The following is a 21,958-nucleotide window of genomic DNA, read 5'->3' on the forward strand; positions in this document are numbered from 1 at the left end:
ATTGCTGTACAGAATTCCGGAATTTAAATACAGAAACCATTTTGTGTTCAAATGAGTTTTCCTAATAGCCAATTAGTTGTTAGCGCCCGGCCGCCCTCGTTCGCTTTCATTAGGCTATATAGTTTCCTAAATATCTGGACCCCTCAAAGATATATCTTTTCTTTCTTTCCACTTTATTCTAGGTGCTCGTACAAATTGCGTTAACAAACGAGTTGTAAAATTTTATAGGTAGATGTTTTGTGGTTCTGAAACATAAACTTATACTTTTGTGTTACAGGAACCTGATATTTTTCGAAGTAAGTAGGCTCTATACATACGTATAAACATTAACTAAACCAACAACAATTAATAACCAAATTTTCCTTTCAATGTCATGCTTATCTATTTTTTTTTATGTTATCACTAATTATTGAGTTAATTTATTAAGAATCTATCTAATCCTGTACACAACACATCCATAACTGTATAAGTGTAATTAGTTAATTACTATTTATAACATTTATTTTAATTCGTATAACTAATGCACAAAATATTATTTACAATTTAATCAACAAACGGAAACTCTCACTAAAAAGTAAATAAGAAAGTCAATCAAAACGAACAGAATTAAAATATTTATCCCGAAGCGGAAAATGGGGAGCAACTCTTTGGAATGTGCAATTCCTTTCTTATTTCATAACGCAATCTTCCCGGCTTCTTATCTTACAACGAACATATCTCGCCCCCGCTCTCGAGGAAAATCATCCAATATAAAATCGGTTTAATTTGCGCTTTTCGCACTCAATGGGATGGAATAATATCAGGCAATTTGGTTACCGCGGGCATAAATATGGCGGGCCGCGCTGTAATTGTAACGCGAGCAATTCGCGCCTCGTAACGACCGAGGAGAGAAAACTTCTCCCGTTTGTAAGCAGGATGGCCGGGCCGAGGGCAAACGTTGTCCTCTCATTGCTTCATTGCTTCATTGCCTCTTTGCAAAGTCACGAGCTTTATCGACGCTGCAATGATTCTTTAAGTAATTCACCATCCGTCACAAAACTTACTTTGGAGGGACTATTTCGTATTCAGCTTTTTTGCACTCGACCGCAAAATATAATTTCTTGGCGTAAGTTAAATCAATATGAAACTGATAATATTAGTGTGTAATAATAATATTGCTTTCAAGTAGTGTTATGTTCCTGAGGTGAGTAAGTTGAACCGAGCTCCGGGAATGCGCTTGTGATGCTACTGCTGTTGCAGGCGTACTTCTAAGCTAGTAATCGCTTACCATCTGGTGAGCCGTAAGCGCCTTGTTTGCGACCTAGTTGTATAAAAAAAAGAAAACCTGTAAGGTCGTTACATAAATAATTTAACAAACAAACTAGTAGCAGTTTTTGTTCTGAGAAATTTTAAATGCCATGATTTATTTAAATGTGTAATTTAATTTATTTTTGTTAAAACTTGTTTAATATATTGATGTTTTTTATGGAATTAAATAAAGCTTTATTATTATTATTATTATTTAAATAATTAGTTAATAAGATTTTTTCATAACAGCTCAGCATTTATTAAGAACATAATATAGTTGTGCAGCGCGAATGAAACAATTACATGGTACCGGCCAAAACCCGATTTCAGGTCAAACTAGTTTGTCTTAGGACAAACCGCACGCAAGGATTTACTAATACATCATTTGAAGAAGTTTACAGAACAGGTTAATTAGTAATGAACTCTGGAAGCAATATTATACTTATGACTTTTAATGTTAAAACAGTTATTTTACATAGCATTTTGAACATAAAATTTGTAAATCTTTAATTATTAATAAAGCTGGTTAGAAAAAAGTTTTACAGACACAGAACATATATTCAAGATAAGTGGCCAATAATTAACAATCAGTTTGTAATAATGTAATATAAAGAAAATACTAATGTTTTTGAAGAAAACCCTCGACACTCGCACTAGACTCGCGATTGTCTGGCTTATTTCAGTTTCTGCTATTGTCACATTGTCAAATCCAGAATCTCAAGCGACAATTATGAAAATATTTTTTTTAAAACAATAACTTTTTTCAAAGCTTAATAGTATAATCAATACCTTATTCTATATATTATTGATTTTTTATATATAAAAGACATAACTTGATTGTCGTCATTCTATTTCAGAATTACAAACAAAAAGTATCAAATTATTATTTATTTAGCTCACGATGTCGTCTAGTTAGTTATGACCCATTTTTTTCCTAATTAATAACAAATATCACCAACTTTACAACGAACAATACCCGTATAAAAGTCTCATACAAATATAATACAACAGTTATAAGAATTTTTAATTCTTCTAAAAGTTAGTAATTATATTTTTAAACGAGCAAGTGCACGTGACGTTCGTTCGCTTGGACTTTAAACATTGTGATAAAGTTTTTATGCTTAGGGAATTCCCATTTATTTTCAACAAATGTAAGAATACGACAATTAGTCTTGAACCTTCATTATAACAGTTGAGTACTATAGGCCAAATATAGTCTAGCATAATAAGTAACATAACAAAACAATTCTTAAAATGTGGTTGTTTTATAGATTAGTTCATTTATTCTTTATATATTTTGTCTGTCTGTCTGTCTGTTTGTTTCGGCTAATCTCTGAAACGACTGGACCGACAGGACTCTGGCAGATAGCTGATGTAATAAGGACTAACTTAGGCTACTTTTATTTCAGAAATTTATTTATTTTATAACTCTGCGAACTGAACAATAACTTTTTTGTTAAACTCCACGCGGACGAAGTCGCGGGCACAGCTAGTCTGTAATAAATAAACAACGAAGAATATACATATACTAAGAGCAAATACGAGAATCAAAGCAATAATTTTCTTACACACATACCTACCTACATATTGTTATTAAATTTAATTGTTAGAACAATATTTTAAAACGGAATATAATCCAATTCATTATTTTTTATCTGTTAAGGGTTAATGTTGATATTTATCGACAAAAATAAACATAATGACACACATAACATACATATAAAAATATATTCTTTGCTTATGATAATACGCAAACAACTTGCTTCACAAGTTGGAGATAACACAACTCTACATTCAGAACGACTTAGTTAATAAAATACTACAACGTTGAATTTTCAGATTAGTTTTCAGTAAAATTCCAACGTGGCTACTCCTTAACTAGTTTGAGCCTTGTAGCCCTGCACGAACCACCGTTGTTGAATAGCTTCTTTAGACTCGCACAAAAGTAATTACGCGCAACTCTTCTCCACTCCTTTGCTCAACGTAATAGAATAACGAAATGTCATTTTCTTTTACCCTGACCCTTCTGCGGTTCATGCGGGGAATGTTAAATTCCTGAAATTAGAATGAATAAACCGTGTTGTAATTAAAACTGGGTGCCGCGCGAGCGCTGTCCGCCCATCTTTCTTGCCTGGCCTACGAATTAAACACCGAATTGCTTTGGTAATTCGAAATATATATTCCTGGAAGATCTCGGTTTAATGTAAATCACTTTTAGTGTCCCGATACTCTGTACTTAACTGTCTAATCTTATAAAAATGGTTTCATTCCTTAAAAGCTATTTAAACGTTTTACATTTTCTTTGATATAAACTAAATCAAAAGAATAAAGTTAAAAAGCCATTAAATAGCGCAGGGTTGTTTTGCTAAGCGAGAGACCACACATTGCATAACTCTTTAATTGGTTGTTAAACGCATGGAAGCCGGGTCGCGTCCGAGCTAAGCTCTGCTGGCGACAATCGGTGCAACAGTTAACTAACAGCCGGCCACTTCCTGAGCAAGCCTCCCAAACTCGAGCAAATACTCCACAATTGCGACGTAGGGATGTTTTCAGGAAATAATCAACAAGTACGTACAATGGTCACTCTTCGGTTTATTTCATCTGTCCCATATGTATTTAAATTTTGCAAGTACTGAAGACAATTGTCTTTTTTTATGCGTTTATTAAGAGCACAAATATAAAGCATAATAATAATTAAGAATAAAAACGCAAAATACTAGGTACATCTCAAATGTGATAAAACGTAAAAGTTGAATACATATGAATGAAAAAGTTATTTATGATAATGTTTGCTAGCAAACGAAAGAAACCGACTTCAATTACATCGACACGTAATACAAAGTAAGTAGACAAAAAAAATTAACAAACGCACTAGTTTCCACTACGATTTTCGAAGATTTCCCTTGATTTTTCTGGGATGCCATTATCAGATCCTAGTTTTCTTATCATGGTACCACCCTTGGAATATCGCCTTTCTAACAAAAAAATAATCTGCAAAATCGGTTTATAAATGACCAAGCTATCCGCGAACACGTGTGTGTGTGTGTGTGTGTGTGTGTGTGAGTGTGTTTTTGTGTGTGTGTGTGTGAGTGTGTGTTTTTGTGTGTGTGTGTGTGTGTGTGTTTGTGTGTGTGTATGTATGTGTGTGTGTGTGTGTGTGTGTAATATATATATATAAGTATTGAGAAACCTCCTTTTTCGAAAACGATTAAAAATAGTTCAATATAAAGCGGTTTATCTTAAACACTCTTAATTGGTTAATAAAGCACGTAGGCTGTGTATGCGAGCTTAGCTCTACCTGCGACAGTTAATGCAACAGTTAACTACCGGCCACTTCCGGAACTAGTGTCCAAAACTTGGGTAAATGGCGCAATATTGCTTTAGTGATGTTTTACTGCAGTATCGATAAACAATAACAATGATTACTAACGTAGGTTTTTATTACATTAACTAGCTGCTCGGACAGACTTCGTTCTGTCAAAAGTTAATAGTAAAAAATATTGTTTTTTTGTTATTTTTTATTTTAAATCTTCCGTGGGCCTTAAGGAAGATACAAAAAACTAAATTAGCCCAATTGGTCGAGCTATTCTTGAGTTATGCGCTTACTAACATTCATTTTTATTTATATAGAATATCATATTAAGCGTACATAACAATTTGTTGATGACTGTTTTTATTTTTCTGTATCTGATGATTCTACAATATTTTATGATGTTTATATGGTACTTTCTGACCGTGGCTTCGTCTGCGTGGATAACATAATTTTATCTGTTCCGTTTTCTTCCATTAATTTCTAGGTTATGTCGCACAGTTATAATGTAGCCATCTCTCCTCTATTCAGGCGTAGTTATACATACATCGACTGTCCAAACATAACAAATAATAACATATAAGAAAACTCACGTAATGCAAAATAAGTTACAAATTGAGTTGCCGAGAAACGGCTGCCGTGTGAACTACCGTCTAAACTACATTTCCCAACTTACTAACATGGGCAATCGAAAAATAGAAAGTTCGGTCTAGGATCGAGTCTAACTGTGTAACTGGCATTCTTTAAGAACTTTAGGTAAGAGCTGCGCCAGAAATTTATTTGCTTCATATGGTAACCCCAGTATATTTACTGCATACACTTCGCTGGTAAACTTATTTGCGACTGATTTAAATTTTTCACATTGTAATACATTTTAATTTTTGTATCATTCGTATAAATTTATATTTTATAATTTTTTTGACTTAATAATATAAAGTTATTATTTATATAATAACAAGTACCTGGGTGACTAAGCTTAGCTCGTTATTTTCAGTAAATCGTGTTTTTCGGAAATCATATTTAAATACTAGTTACATATTTATAAAATATGAATAAGATTTTTTTTTCCCGACAATAATAAAAAATATAAACTAACATAAAAAAATCAAAAATAAAAAAAAAATAATTTAAAAATATTAAAGACAAAATTTTTTGTGGTGTCATGGGACACCAGGTAGGAACGAAGTTCCTTCGGATAGTATAGAAGCAACACAATTTGAAAAAAAATCTTGAATTTTTTATATATTTTCTAGTTCTTGATTTTTTTTTTTTTTTTTTTAATATTGTTGATTGGTTTTTAATTAAGTACATAATAGTATTTAGGAAATTTAGTATTTTACAAAATAACAAATGCAGTAAAATAAAATAAATCAAAAAATAATAATAAGTAATAATAATAATTCAAACTATTAAGTGAAATAAAAAAACTTGTCTTTATTTATTTTTTTCGACAATGTAAAATTACATAATATAAAAAAAAGGTTACCAGTAATATTTTAGTTTTACAAACGTCACATTATACAATCGTGTGACTGATATTGCGTCACTTCCGTTATATATTTTTCTTACGGTCGCCCAGCCAAATGTCAAGCCTGCCGTAAGGAACTTCGTTCCAAAAATATGAATTAATGTTAAAAAAAAGAACTGGCTATTTAAATAAAAAATAATGAGTGCAATTTAAAGAAAAAGAAAAAAATATAATCGATCTGGATATTTTAGGATTTGAACCATAATCTTTTCCGTCGATCGCGACCAACTGATTTCCCACCGAGCTAATACAACTTTATTGACGACTGCGAAATTTACTTTCGTATGCTAATGATATCGTAGCCATTTTTTTATTGTCTAAAAACTAGGATAAAACATTTACTAAAAATGAATTCTAGCTAGATTTATTTATCTCCCCCGAAATTCCCCGCATACTAAATTCCATGAAAATCGTTGAATTAGCGCTTTTTTTATTGCCTGAAAACTATACAATGTACTTATTTCTAACGGCATGTGCACTAAGTACAGCTTGTATCGCAGATGCCAGGCATGCAATTACCAGACGAATAGTTCTTTAGACACAGCTCGAGCCAATATAAACTATTTTATATACAATTACTAAACAAAATAAATTAAAGTAAAATAGCAAAAATATAATCTTTGTTGCTTGGTATGGTATCTAAGTTGCACAGATATCCGGTAGATGGCGCTGTATTTTTATTTCTAGATTATAAATAGCGCATTTGAATATAGAATTTACATATATTTTAATAATTATAATTACTAAGCCACAGCAACACATGGCTGGGTCAGCTAGTTATATTATATGCTACACTCGTAAAATAGCATATACAAAATTGCTGACACAACAATCAGTTTGAATAATATAAGTCATATATTGTTTAGATAATTATATTATTAAAATATTGTTTATATATAATATTATAAATAAATAACTTAAATTTTAGTACTGTCATCCAGTAGGGTAGAACTGTGTTGCTCTCAACAAAGTTTTTAAAATAATCCACTTAGTAGGTATAAATCAGTTTGACTCACATACGTTAAAAGTTTACCACTCTAAATTTGTACGAAGACTATTATAATTTGCTGCTATTATAATTTGTAATTCGCTTGTAGTTTCCAGATTTAAATAATAATATTAGTTTTACTTATTCATAGTATAATGAAATATAATTAATATTTAGCATAAAATCTTTTTTTATCTTTCTTAAAAAATACTAGAGATTTTCTTAATTGAATATGTTATAAGCCTGTGTTCTGTACCACACTATTTAAGTTACACTTTCAGGTGTTGAACAATGAGAGTTAATTGCCTCCAACACTTCTTGTGACTTAAAATTCTCAACAGGTTGTTAGTTTGCGCTCGTGTCTTTTAAAGCCTACTCAGAAGTGGCTCTTAAAGGAGTAAAAAAAGGATAACCTTCCAGTAAACTTCCAACGCAAAGCAGTAAAATATCTCATTTATATTTTTATCCGTTTGCAAAACGATAAAAGAAGTTATTATACTAATACATATTAAATGCAATAACACGTGAGAAAAAGACGCGTAAATAAGAATGTGGAGAACGAAAGTCGTATAAAATTGCTAATCCGAGCGAAGTCGTTTCGTGAACTGCTAAAGATTATCCGCTGGACTGTAGGTCTTAACCGACGGTAAAGCAACGTAAACACGGAAATTCCATCCAGACGGTCTAAACGCCCGAGGTCATTCAAGTTTCATTACCAATAGCTCCAACCTCATAACTTATTCAGTTAGGGGCAGGTTACGCGTTTTCGCGTTTTAACATTCAATTTGCTACCTGAAGAAGCGTTAGCTTACTGTAAACGTCGCGACTACGAATACTCTAAAGATTTTCAATTAATATTAAAGGGTTTGTTTACACTCGACGACAATTAATTATTTACAAAGTTACTAAGAATTTAAGATTTACTAAAAATTATACAATTAAATCCATCGTTGAAGTATTAGGTTCTTGAACAATAACAATAAGGAAGAGACTGTCGCACTTCGTGACCCTATTCGAAACACATGCACATCGTAAGCTAGATTCATGCACTGTCAGCACTCCTCGGCGCTATATTAAATTATGTGTATGTTTAACACCTTCAAATAACACGGTAGTGACACCTATACGAACGCGTAACTTACTTGACGAGCTCTTCCCATTTCCCACCCACAGCACTTAGGTAATAAAACCAAGAAAGTAGTTTTAAGTAAACCCCGCGACAGCCATTGTGGCCCCTTATTACCCGCTACAAAACCCTCCTTATTACACGAGACAAACAAGTTATTCGTTTCAAATTGAAAACTTTCTACCCCACTAGCCATACTGGGGCTGTGGCCCATAAATTCCCGCCAATTTTGTTTTATTTCGCCATGCAGGCACGGTAATAAAAGTAAGCTGGACGTGAGACAAATCCTCTAGCTAGGATTACGCGGCCATCGCAATGGATCACTATAGCCTGTGATATGGAGTCTATATAACGGTATCTGACTAACTGAATTCGTAAGTAATATACAGAGGAACCGTAATTGTGGAGTTATGAATTTCTTAAAACAGATGTCACAGATCTACAGATCTGTCCAGAATACATTTTTTTTTCAGAGAGACGGCGTTACATACTTCTGTAGTAGAACATATGAAAAAAAAACACATCTCTTTTAGACATAAAAAAGCAATCTACTAAAACAAGTTTGTATACATAAGAAAGCATAAAACTTCAATAGCTACTATTTCATCATCTTTCTAGCGAGAAGGCCGCATGTGTGATCTTAGCTGCACACTCATTCTTCTAGTGTTTTCTATACGAAACGTGTTGTGTAAGCACAAGTGTAAGCTTCGTTCAAGTAAACAATGCTTTTCATTTATTCCACACACTGTCTTTGTTTTAGTGTTTGCCAATCAAGCATCGAGGTTATTTAAAAATGTTTAATGCGATTTCCTAAAAATATATTTTCAAAATGTCTTTGGTTACAAATTTTGCTTACTCACCTCTTATTCACAAGTAAAAAGAACCATAATGAAGTGTTTTTTCTCTAAGAAGTGCGAGATGAAAGCGAGTTCTTTTTACGACGCATAGAATAAAATCGCTACGCGTGAGTGAGGTATCTCTTTGCGTGCATTACTTGAAATTTCACAAAAACAAACTTTATTTTTGTCAAATAGAGTATATAATAGAAGAAGACATTTTAAGACCGAAACAATGCCAGGTTTACGGGCGGGATTGCAAACATTTGCTGTGTCCGACGGTTATGATCCGTCGTTTGAACATCACGCCAAATTTGGCACACTCATAAAAATAAGAAGGAAACAGACTGTTACAAAACACACCACTGAGTGTACGTTAAATAATATGTGAAACAAACTACACTGCCTTTTTTTCTTTATGGTTATAAATATTTATATTACTGCCAGATTTATTTATATTACTGCAAGATTTATTTTTAAACTAGTGGTTATCTTAATCAAAAAGTATTTCGGATAAAACATAAGTAAATAAACGCCTTAAACATAACGGGCCATAAGATTCACTCCTATGTCGAGGATCCGGAAGCACGCATAATACAGAAGCAGAAACTTTTTAACAACAACAAACCTCTGTATGGCCTATACAAATGTTTGTATCAGAGATTATACCTGCGAACGCGCAGCGCAACAGTCGGTGGTGTGACCATTGCTCAACTCCCATTGCTCACCTTGTCAAGCAACAAACCCATTATTCCACTTCTATATTTTTGTTAAAAAACTCAAACATAAACATAATCACATCATCACAATGTCAATTCACCAGTTAAAACGTACACTAAACAATTGATTCAACGTTTATCAACCCCCAAATCACGGCCAATAAAAGATAATAAAGGTCATAAAAGACGTAATTAAATCGTGTCGTCACCTTTTATACGCCTCTATCACAACAGCAAATGGATAGGTAAGTCCAAAACAATAAACCACGAAACGTAATGTGCGACAAGAAAGAGCGTAGAAGCCAATTAATTTTTGCTGAGACTACGGTTTATGTTTTCCCGGATAAATAAGGAGATTTAGCAACGGCGCCCGGGGCCGCGTCGTAAAATGGCTAGCTCGTAACCGGGTCTGACCGAAATACTTACTAACGTTTCACGATGTTAAAAACTCGAAAACAAATTTTGGCACGATCAGGATAATTAAAAAACTTTGTTTATATTCTAGATTATTCTCAACGATTAATAAAGTAAATTAATATTCGCTTCTTTAAAACATGCGACAATAGATAAGTACAAAAGTAATCAGGCTAAATATTATTTTTTTATAACATCAGGACATAAGCTATTTTATAATAATTAGTTAAGTTTAATTTAATTTTCCGATTTAACTGGTAAACTCATTTTATAATAAAATTCTTAAAAATAAAAACTTCATTTCGTTGTTATTAACAATGGCTGTGAAGTAAACTTTCTTAACATTAAAATAAATTTTTATTTTACGTTAAGCATCAAGTACAAAGTTGCATAATACTGCAGAGTAAGTGTAAGAGTCAATGAATTGCATTTTATTTTCGCAGTGAAGGCGAAGCGACCGGGCGATGACTAAATAATGACCGGGATAACGCAGTTTTATTGCCGCCTCCGTGTTGCGAATATATAAATGAACCCTCAAGGGAGTGTTAAAGACGCCGCCAAAGATCTCCTGTCGAAACAAGTCGGGCTCAGAGAAACGGCGCCATAAAGCTTCTCATCGGACGAGACGTTATTTTTTAGGTTTTCAACAAACTGAATAGCAAATATTTATTAATTTGTAACAAAAATTCTACTTATTACATTATATGTTAGCGATCAAAGTTTATAATAAATTCTGAGCCCTCCCCAAAATTTTACTATATTTAAATCAAACAATTAGCTAAAAATCTGATAGAGTTATATAAAAGTAACATAATAAAGTTAAAAAAAAATCTGTTTCACGTGTTTTATAATGCTACAAATTTGAAACTAGTGAAATGGATACTTTATACAATTTGTTATTAAAGTGACATCCTTCCATTCAATTGCATTTAACTAAATATGCTATTTAGGTTTGCAACTTACTTGCCCTAACTCTTTAATAAAACTAATTATTCAATAATTATTATTTATAAATTTCCTTATTTTTTATCTGTTATTTATAGCCAATTTCTTATAGTCTTTATTAATTATCTTCTCAACATTTTTTTTCAAGTTTGTCGATTTTAAAGTTAAGTACTAATGAGCTATACTTACTACTGCTTAATTTTTTTGACGTATTATTTCAGCTATGGTACGCCTTCATGTACCTCTTTCTATATGGGCCTAAACGGAAGGACGTCAGATTAAACACACGTTATATAAATAAGAAAGAGCTAAGAATCACTGAAATTGATGAATTCTAAAGTTATATAATATATATACTTAATACATCCAAATTTTTTATTATTTTTTTAGTCGCTATGTTGAAAATGTTAACATCAGTAATGTTTTTGTATTGTAAATGCTAACAAATTTTACATTCTTGTATATCTCTGAAAATGATATATTCCAAGATTACATGTACACTTGTATGTACGTTTGTGATTGTGTATGTTTATTACTGACCGTGAATAAAGTTATTTACTAATACGAGTATTACTGAACCAATTTTAGTAAATGAGCCATCTTACATTGTTTTACCTCTGTCCACCACGAAATAGGATCGTTTTAGGCCTAAATTCCCCATGGGCAAGATAATGTGAAATTATTAATACTGGCAGTGATGGCATTGCTTTATACAACGATTCCGCTATGACATTATTTAGAGGTAATTTTAATATTATGATAAAAATTGACATTTATTTTGATAAATGAAAATAATACATTCTTACAGTTTTTAATCGCTTCTTTATCCTTCTTTAATATAAGTTGAATAAAAAATATACCTTTTTCTGCCTCCAAAAAAAAAAATTTTTTTCTGACTATCTTAGGTTACATTTTAAGGAATAAATAATTAACTTTTTACTGGGGGTCATAATAAAATAACTAATACTCAAACTCTCGATAAAAGTAACTAACGCCATCTAGTAGTGAGCGCTGTAACTAATCCGTAGATGGCGCCAACGATTTTTAAAAGTACTCATGTTAATTTTAAAAACTACAGATATTTAATTTGTATTAATAAGTACTATAGTTGAATTTGTATAAATAGTAGTATCCTCTAGTAGGATTTTCTCCTGTGTCGGGTGTCCAGAAACACAAAACACTAGAACAAACGCTCACACGGATAACCATGTGTGTGACATATCGACGGGATCGAAACCGCGACCCCAAGCGCAACGGCCAGCGCTGCGCAAACGGGTCATCATCTATACATTAAATTAAGAAATTATTTTTAGTTTTTTCCATACATACTAGTTCTTAGGTGGCATAATAATTAAAATATACAGAACTGTTTATCTCTGACACATATTTACACTCTTGTATGTACAGTTTAAATAAATAATAAAGTAAAATGTTTACAAATTGACTTTAAAAATACTCCCAATTCCTAAACAAACACAACAAAAATCTTTTAGTTAATGATAACATAAGTGATTATAACAGAAATTTTCTCAATATGCCTAAATTGCCTTCACTTGTTCTCGCTTCTGAAATTACAATGTTCCTTTTCGTGTTTATATTATTAAAATTTTAATTGTATCTCTGCGTTCCACTCCACAACCGTAAAGAGACCGACGCGTTCCTTTGATACACTATTAATGCAATTGTTCGAAAACAACGCGAGGCAATAAAATTTAGCCTTCAGGTAGAATATTCCGCTCCACTTCGCTCCCTCAGCTATAATTTTTCGCATTGCGGATTTTAACAAACGTGTTTCGTTACTTCGTTTTATTTCTTTAACAACAAATGAACGGGTTCTAAGCAGGCATTAATTTAAAGTTTAATACACATTTTACGTTACAATATTGTACGGCACTTTTACGTGTTTTTGGGCAAGGTCCTGCTTAAACAAGTCTAGGAAAATGTCCTACAAAAATGTAAAACTTTATTCAAATGCTTTCGACAGGTGAAACGTGAGATTTCAGCAGCTGAGCCTAAAATACAAATGGCAAAAGCTCTCGAGCGTCATCGCTTGCAATCGAAGAACAAATTCTTTTATTGCATTTAGGAGGAAAAAAAATACTTCGTAAAATTTAACAGAAATTGGAAAACTTTGAAGAACACCACTTGAAGTTTTGAATTAAAATTGGAAAAATTGAAAATACTCTCATAGATAAATAAAATTCACTACATCAATTTTAGAGATAAAATATTTATTTTATATAAACTGTTTAGGTATAATTAAATTATTTATAATTAAAAATACATATTTATATAAAATAATATATAATTAAGTAAGTTAAGCACTAATAATAGTTATTTACAAAACTTCAATAATAACTTTATAACAATATAATCCATAAAATAATGACTGAAATTATTCTAATAACATAAAATGGAATACCTATTTCATATTTTATCACATTCCTCGAAATATCGTAAAGTTCCTACAGTGACACTTTAGACATGTTTCAAGTCTTATTCTACTTAGAATTTGTTAAAATAATTATTTATTTTAATATTTTAGTAATTAAATATTTTCTTTGGATTTATGTTAACGTTGATACTAAGGGGCTATTTTCCTCCTGTATCACGTTTAACCGTCAACTCCGCTCTCCCAAAGCTACTAATAAACAAATATATTTGTGAAATATTACAGCCTACGCATTTTTGGTAGTAACAAAGCCGTTATCTTTTAAGAGCTTGATTTAAAAAGTGAAAATCGATTATCTTCATTCACATCTGTCAAAATACCTCACGTTAACGGTTAAAAAAAATGATTTAACCATTCATTAAGTGTGGATATAACATCGAAATATTTTTCAATAAATTAGTCTCTGCTTTCGCTTAATTGTAAGTATTGCTTGACCCAAATAAAACAGGGTTTATGACGTCATTCGCAGTACCACGTCGTCCGCCTAAATATCTTTTCTCCCGAACGCCGAACTTCACCTGGGACACCTCTGAGTGAATTGTCTGAAATGAAAATAAAATTATTTTGAATAAAGTTTATTAAAGTTAACCGTTCAATGAGAAAAAACAGTTAGAGGGGGAAAAACAATCATACCATTAAATATAAATATGTAAAATTGATTTTACATACATAATTTATAATATAAATAAAACAACATTTAAAGAATTTAAATATATAATACTCAAAAAACTTGAAGATATATCTTTTGTCGTCTTTAATAAATACGTAAATATAGATATATAAATTAAATCCTAAAATAATATATTAAAGAGAAAGCGCAAATTTCGTTTTATGGCATTTGATATATGTGTGTTGATAATGTATCTAACATTATTTCCAGATTTAGGTAATATATTTTCTAAATAAACAATTATTATGCATTTAATTAAAATTTTCATTTGTGAACTTTAACTATTATATAAAACTATTAGACTAGATAGTCATTTTACAAGTCCGAAGCCAGGGCGTTTATTATTATTTTTTACATACTGAATATAATTTCTTACAAAACGAAAATTTTACATATTTGTATAAATTCAATACTCTTAGTATTTAATAAATATATTGTATTTATTTGCGAAAACCGTACAGTATAAAGGACCCTAAAAAGGTTGTGTTTCTATTTTTTTTTAAGTTGGTCTGAAGACATTATTTATATTAATTTTAATTTATCCGATCATACACATAAACGGCTGGACACAAACTTATCGCTAACCTAGTAGCAAATTTCGACCAATTTTAATAAGTCTTTTGCTTATTTCTGTTACTGGGAAAAAAATTTATAACTATAAGAATGGAGATTGTGTTAAACTTCTTCTTTGCCTGTTTAACAAAAACATAGACATTATAGAGGTTATTGGGACTGGCCATTACAAAACTATTTCCATATTTGTATAAAACATCGGTTTATACGAGCCCTTTTGTATCTTCAGACCTAGACTTAGTAAGAGAATTGAGAAAGATGTAAAGTATTTAAAATTGTTTTAGTATACCCATAATGCTGAGGACAACAAATGAACACGAAGTAGCAAAAAGATACCATAGTAACCCAGAAGTCAAAAAATGCAATATTTAATACCCAAAGATATTAACAAATTTGGAAGCGTGCCTAAAAGTACTGACCTAGAAAGGAACTCATGGATGAGACTTGACGTAAACGAAACCATCTAATATACCTGGAGGAAAGATTTGTATGTTATTTTACTTAATGAGAAAATTCAGACCTTTGCGATAAAGATATCTACAGGCGTGATAAGGTTTCAAAGATACAATCTTAACGATATTGTAACATGATTCTTACATTTGTCGTCGTTTCTCTCAGTTCCCGTCGACTCTTGGCTGTCCATTGACGTCATCGATATCCTCTTTTTGCGTTGTTGCAGAAGTAATTCTGAAATAATTGTTAACAATGTTACTTAAGCATGATTTTTGTATTACATTACGATTTACGATAAAATATAACATATTAAGAACATATAACGACATTGACACATCAAATCGTTACTCATAATGAACTTTATCTTATCCCACGATGTATTTCGATTCATTGGTTTTTTATTAGCAAAGCCAATAAACTGATAAAATTAGCTAGTAAATGGATAAGATACTTTCAAAACACTCCGTCACTAAACACTCAATAATACGAAAAGTTCAGAAACTTTAATGCAATGTTGGACAACTCAAAACAACCTTCTCGTAAAACATTTCATTATGAATTTAAGGAATATAAAGTAATTATTTTTCTAGTCTTAGATATTTTTATTTCCATAAAAGATGCAATCTATCTGTGTCACGGTTCAGATACTACTATCGCTATCCATCCATTGTTATGTTATTTATAAACTCTCCTTGTAAATTGGAAAATTATATTATTTCAAATTATCGAGGGCCTCACACCTAAGTAGGAATAACTGATAAAACAAGCGATAAGCCGATACGACACTCAAGAAAACAGGGAAAGATAGATTTCTTTTGTTTTTGTAATTTTATCGCAAAACAGAAATGAAAGAAAAAGAACTTAGACGCTATTTTTAAACAATAAATACCGATAACTAGCAAATAAAACCACGTTTATTCTTCCTGATATACTATCAGATAACACTGATATACTTTTAGGAAACTTAAAATAGTTTTCTTTAATCTACCCTCGTGCTGCTGTCTAATGCTAAAGGAATTTTTCAAATCGTTTATGATAAATCCTAAGATAAGCGCGTTGAAATTTAAAAACTCATTAGCAGTATTATATTTGTATAAAGATGTCAAGACAATACTTACAAAATTTCGACTACAATGGATTTAGTTATGGTGACAAGACGGATGGAAATTCGATTGTTATTAAACGGTATTACAATAGAGCTAGCCAAAGGCCGACCACTAAAACGGTACTAAGTTAATGTATACTTGTAGTGGATTATCCAGTCACCAGACCTAACAGAAACTAATGAAACTTTAGCCTGCAATGCTTTCGCTCCAGCTGAGTTGGAACTGTTTGTACTGTATTATTGTAATTGCTAAATTATTACAGAAATACTGAATGCTATCTCTTTTAAAATTAATTACGTCCTGTTAATTTATTGGTTCATGGGTGTCTAATAGAACGTTGTTAATATGATCAAAAACCTATTATGATGAAACAAACTCTTATTTACATATTCATCAACATGATTTCATGTTATAACAACCGAAACATAATTACGATGTTTAATTTATATTTAAGATAATAACAGAACAATGACGGGTTTTGTTATGAATCGGGAATATTAACCACAATACGTGAATCATACATCAACGGTAATATATTACTACGTACATATTTTGCTTTAGACAAAAGGCCATTGTATACTCGGAAATAGCAATTGTCGCTTAGAATCGTATGCAGTAACAAAGAAATGCAAAATGCTTGCACCGGTTTACGTTTATCGATAGAATCTGTTTGAAAAGCGCCATTCTGTGACAAGAACAAATATATATATATATATACACATATATATATATATATATATATATATATATATATATATATATATATATATATACACACGTAATCGTGTATATTTTCTTTACGCTATTTATAAAACCGTTAAACTTTTTATAAACTATTTATAATCTGTAATTTTTTTAATTTTTTACACAATACACACACGATCGTCTGTTGCTAAAGTAAGCAACTTAATGCTCGTGTTATAGGTAACAGCCGACTGGTAAAGCTACATATTTAATAGGCACAATGTATAAATTAAACGAAATAATTGATCTATATATTAGTATATATTAACTTTCACTAATATTTAATAACTCAATGACTAAAGATAAATAAGAATGAATGAATTATGATCGTATTCCGGCCACAACGCGACCACCACCATATAGGCATGATATAATTTTACGCGTCCATATTTGTACACAATAAAACAAATAGCTTTATTTAATTCGCAACTGCGTTGAATAAAAAACGAAAGCGAGAGTGATTGATGGGAGTAAAAAAATCAACTTCCTGGCGTTCCCACAGCAGACGCGATGCACATGCAAGTCAACCCAATAAAAAAGCAGTCATCGACCCTGCGTGCGTCATTCGTGACAAAGAGTCGCGCATTTCTTCTGTCACGTATAGACGCCGGGAGCAGATGACGGTCAATTAAAAAGTTAGATCGTATTAATGCTATGCGGGAGCTACTCACGACAAGACCGCCAGATGGACTTAACAAGTTCCTTTATGAGAAACTAGCTCGAATCAATAACATTCATTCACATAGATAATGACGGACGTGTTGTAAAGACAAACATGTTTGTACTCTATTAATTTGTAAATCGAAGTCTACTTATGTAATACGAGGCATATATAACATTCCATTGTTTGTTTACGATCATATCGAACCTGCGGCAACTCCGTTGGTCCGTGAAATGAACTTTAATTGCTTATAATTATTGAACAAATGAATCATGCGTTGCGGTTTGCGAATTCAAACAGGAAATGCTATCCAGACAAACGTGGACTCTGATTTCAAAAGTGACATAATTCCAAATGAAACATGACACTTGCCGCACGTTCTATTCGTTTCCTCGCTAAGATAATTAATTAATGTAACCAATGTATCTATCGCTATTAGGATAAGTACTTTCCTTTAGAATTATTGTAAATTACTTTGAAATTATTTAACATATTGTCTTTGAATATAAAATTATTTAAAACTGTATATATTTTATGTACATTTGTTTAAAGTTAATGCAAAGATAACTTAATTATTTAGTCATTAATTATAACTATTTCTGATTAGTAAATACGGATATCTCAAATTATTTTAATGGTAAGATCAAAAAAGTATAAAATAAACATTCACGCTGGTCGTTTTAATTACGTTTCGTTTATACAACTTAATTCATTCAACTAATTGACATATTAATTATCCTTCTTATTGCACACTCTTATAACACAATACATTAAAGTAGCTACAATAAGAAGTAAGCAACATACATAACGAGATAAAGATAATTTTAATGAAAGGAAATTAAGTATTAAAAACTTTACATATCATTAAATCAAATCCAATATTTAAGTCTTAAGCTTGTCAATCTAAAATCGTAGGACTCCTTCTAATTTTACACTTTGTTTCCTCTAATCAAACAAAATTTAGAAATAATTTAAATAAAAGAAAATAATTTAGAGAGAGTTTTACCTTTCTTCTGCATAGCTTGTTCCCATAGTAAAGATGTGATTTCTTCAACCCACACGTTCCTAATCGCAGGATCCCTTGTCTCAAGTTTATATGACTTAAGGTTTCTCTTTTTGTACCATATGCTGAATTTGTATTGATCATGTTCCTTCGCAGTTATACCGAGATCGTCAACCGGGATGTGATCTTTATATATAAAGAACTCAACCGTCAATTGCTGGAAAAATAATAATTACGATTAATATAACGTTCACCATATTTTACAAATAAAGTCTGACACTTTAATGGTCTGTTTTGTATATTACGTGTATTTTTTTCCACCTTTCAATTTAGAACAGAATTAATGCTTTAGAAATATAAATATTAAACAATTACTAGCACATAAAATCATCAAACCTTCCCTGTTATAATAATGTTTGTAACCAAAACTTTTTACATTTTACATTTAATTATGACAATTACTTTGGCTTTAATCGATACTTGCTAACAGAATTATGTATTCGCACATTATGATATCAGAGGCTTACGTAAAAATAATTGGTAATTTGCGATAATTCGAACGTGAATTTATTCTACATAATGAATAAATTTTAATTTTAAAACTTTAAAATGGCGTCCTAAATGAGACCATTAAAACTTATTTAAATTAATCATAATACTGAACAAACAATAAAGTTTTTGGCAATTAATCTCAGGTTTCACACGCTCGATTAAAAAAATTGTTTTGCATGAGGCGAAGACGTAAAAACATCAATTTAATAAATATTAAATCTGAACTGACTTCTACAACATTTTTGAATATCATATCAAAAATTGACCGCTCCAGCGGGGTTCGAACCCGCGTCTCCGACTTACCGTGTCGGCGCTCTAGCCAATTAAGCTATGGAACGATGCACCCGCTCGAGCGAAATTTTCGACATGACTTCTACAACTTTATATCAATCAATATATCATTTTATTAATTATTATTAAAGTGGGATTCAAAGGCACTTCGTCAAAAATCATCATTTTGCAAAGTATAAATATCAGTTTATTATTTATTTCTAGTTATTAATTTAACAACAGTGTATTATTATTTATTTATTTATAGTTTATATGAATCTACCACAGATTAAAATACTAGATTCTGCGGAGAAGAATCCACAAAAAACTTAAACACATCTATATAAAAAAAATGGCAGTTATAAAGAACAAAAATATTAGAACTTTTAGTATTAAAATTTAAAATTTATAATGTATGAATTTAAACTATCAACATCTTACTTTTCGGACCTTTTACTAAATTTATTCAATTTCACCTATAAGATATACACAACAATAATATTGCACAATACATAAGCTATGTACTAACTATAGCTGGTAAGTATAGATACAGATATACTACTATAAGCATGTCGGTGACGCGTACTGTTATGCCTAGGTTTAATTCGCGGATAGTGCTGACGCCGTTATTTTAATTACTTTAAATATTTCATTTTCCATACGGTCGAGTCAGTTGCCGTTTACCATCCAGCGCGTCACTATATATATTTTTTATACAGAAAAGGAAAGTGAGGTGTTTCTAGGGACAGTTACTGTAAGTGTTTGGACTATTAAATAAACTTTATCAATATTTAACCAGTTGTGTGTCTATTCTAAAAGACTACCGGGAGGTGCCGCGTAACAATTGGTGTCAGAAGCGGGATGTCGTAAGTGGTTTTCTGTGTAAAACCCTGACATCCGAACCCTGGCACCCAGGTACGTCATTAGACATTACACAAGGTCACAGGCCCCACGTTGCCGTGCCTACATCAGATATACGTCTCAGGCCCCACGAGCCGAGGCAGGTCCACCAAACACACGGAACTTCTAGCAGATCTACAGCCCCACGCTGCTGAGACTGTGTCCCAGCAGAAGAACCCTCACCAGGCAACCACACCATCATCTAAATTTTTACATACACGTCGCTATATTGCAACGTGACGCGTTAGCTGCAATACGACTCGCAGAGCCACCACGTGTCCGAGTTCCGGCCCCGCAACGTCATCAACACGTGTCACGCTTCCCAGCAGATATGATCGCGCTTGCTGTTTCATTGTGAGTTTTCTATTTTACTAAAAGCCTAAAAGTGAATAAGTGCTAGTGATCAGTGATTCTTTCCCAGAAGATTAATATATCTTAACCTTTTTTTTTTTTAATAAACCTTAAATTCAGTAACAAGCTTAGTATATTTATAGAGTCACGTATATACAACTTCTACAAAAATCTATTTACATTTTTACTAAAATTACTGTTATTTTTAATTGAATGCCTCCTAAAAAGGAAAAGACTGTAATTGAAGAAGCTCGCTCTGATTCCGACAGCAATTATTCAGATCCATCTTTAAAGTTCTCAAAACCGAAAATGGCTGAGAAGATAACTCTATCTGTTCTTACCAAATTTATAAAACCTTATAATGGTGATCGCGAATCTTTGCCAGCTTTTCTCACAAACTGCGAAAATGCTATTTCTCTCGCAACCGCTGACCAACAGAATGTGCTTTGTAAATACATTATATCCCAGCTTGAAGGCAAGGCACAAATGGCTTGCTGTCTTAAAACATTTAATAAATGGTCCGAAATAAAATCATTTTTAAAAGTCACGTTTGGTGAGAAAAAGCATTCCACGCATCTTTTAATTGATCTACAGAATTGTAAGCAAAATTCAACAGAAGATGTCACGCAATATTCATTAAGAATTGAGTCTTGTATAACACGATTACTATCTGATATACATTACAGCTGCGAAAACTCAAATGAGTTAATAGGAAGGTTAGCTGCTATAGAGGATTTGGCATTGAATACCTTTTTATTAGGGATTAATTCAAATTTATCGCAAATTGTACGCTGTCGCAATCCCAAGACGCTATCTGAGGCTATCACACTTGCTATTGAGGAGGAAAAGCTTTTAAACCTAACCAAAATTTCTCAACAACCTTCTAAATATTGTTCAATTTGCCACAGATCAGGTCATACCACCTCTGTATGTTTTAAAAACCAAAAACCTAATTTTACTAAATCTAACAATTTTCAAAAAACATTTCATCTACAAAATCCTCCAATTTTAAGTCGACCTTATAAACTTAATTCTAATTATAATAATAAATATTGTGTTTATTGTAAAAA

The 21,958-nt window shown here is 31.6% G+C and overlaps 1 protein-coding gene across 1 annotated transcript in view; it reads right to left on the reverse strand.

Annotated features, from left to right (window-relative positions):
* Positions 1-13,863: 13,863 nt before the first annotated feature.
* Positions 13,864-21,958, reverse strand: part of LOC123669369 (FYVE, RhoGEF and PH domain-containing protein 4-like) — a 30,434-nt gene continuing 22,339 nt past the window's right edge. Inside the window, exons 6-8 of the mRNA XM_045602976.1 lie at positions 18,819-19,032; positions 15,446-15,535; positions 13,864-14,147 (exon numbers count right to left, since the gene is read on the reverse strand). Coding sequence (XP_045458932.1) covers positions 14,065-14,147; positions 15,446-15,535; positions 18,819-19,032 — 387 coding nt within the window. The 3' untranslated portion in view covers positions 13,864-14,064. The remainder of the gene's footprint in view (positions 14,148-15,445; positions 15,536-18,818; positions 19,033-21,958) is intronic.

This window comes from Melitaea cinxia, chromosome 3 (genome assembly GCF_905220565.1).
Source record: "Melitaea cinxia chromosome 3, ilMelCinx1.1, whole genome shotgun sequence".
Lineage (NCBI taxonomy): Eukaryota > Metazoa > Arthropoda > Insecta > Lepidoptera > Nymphalidae > Melitaea > Melitaea cinxia.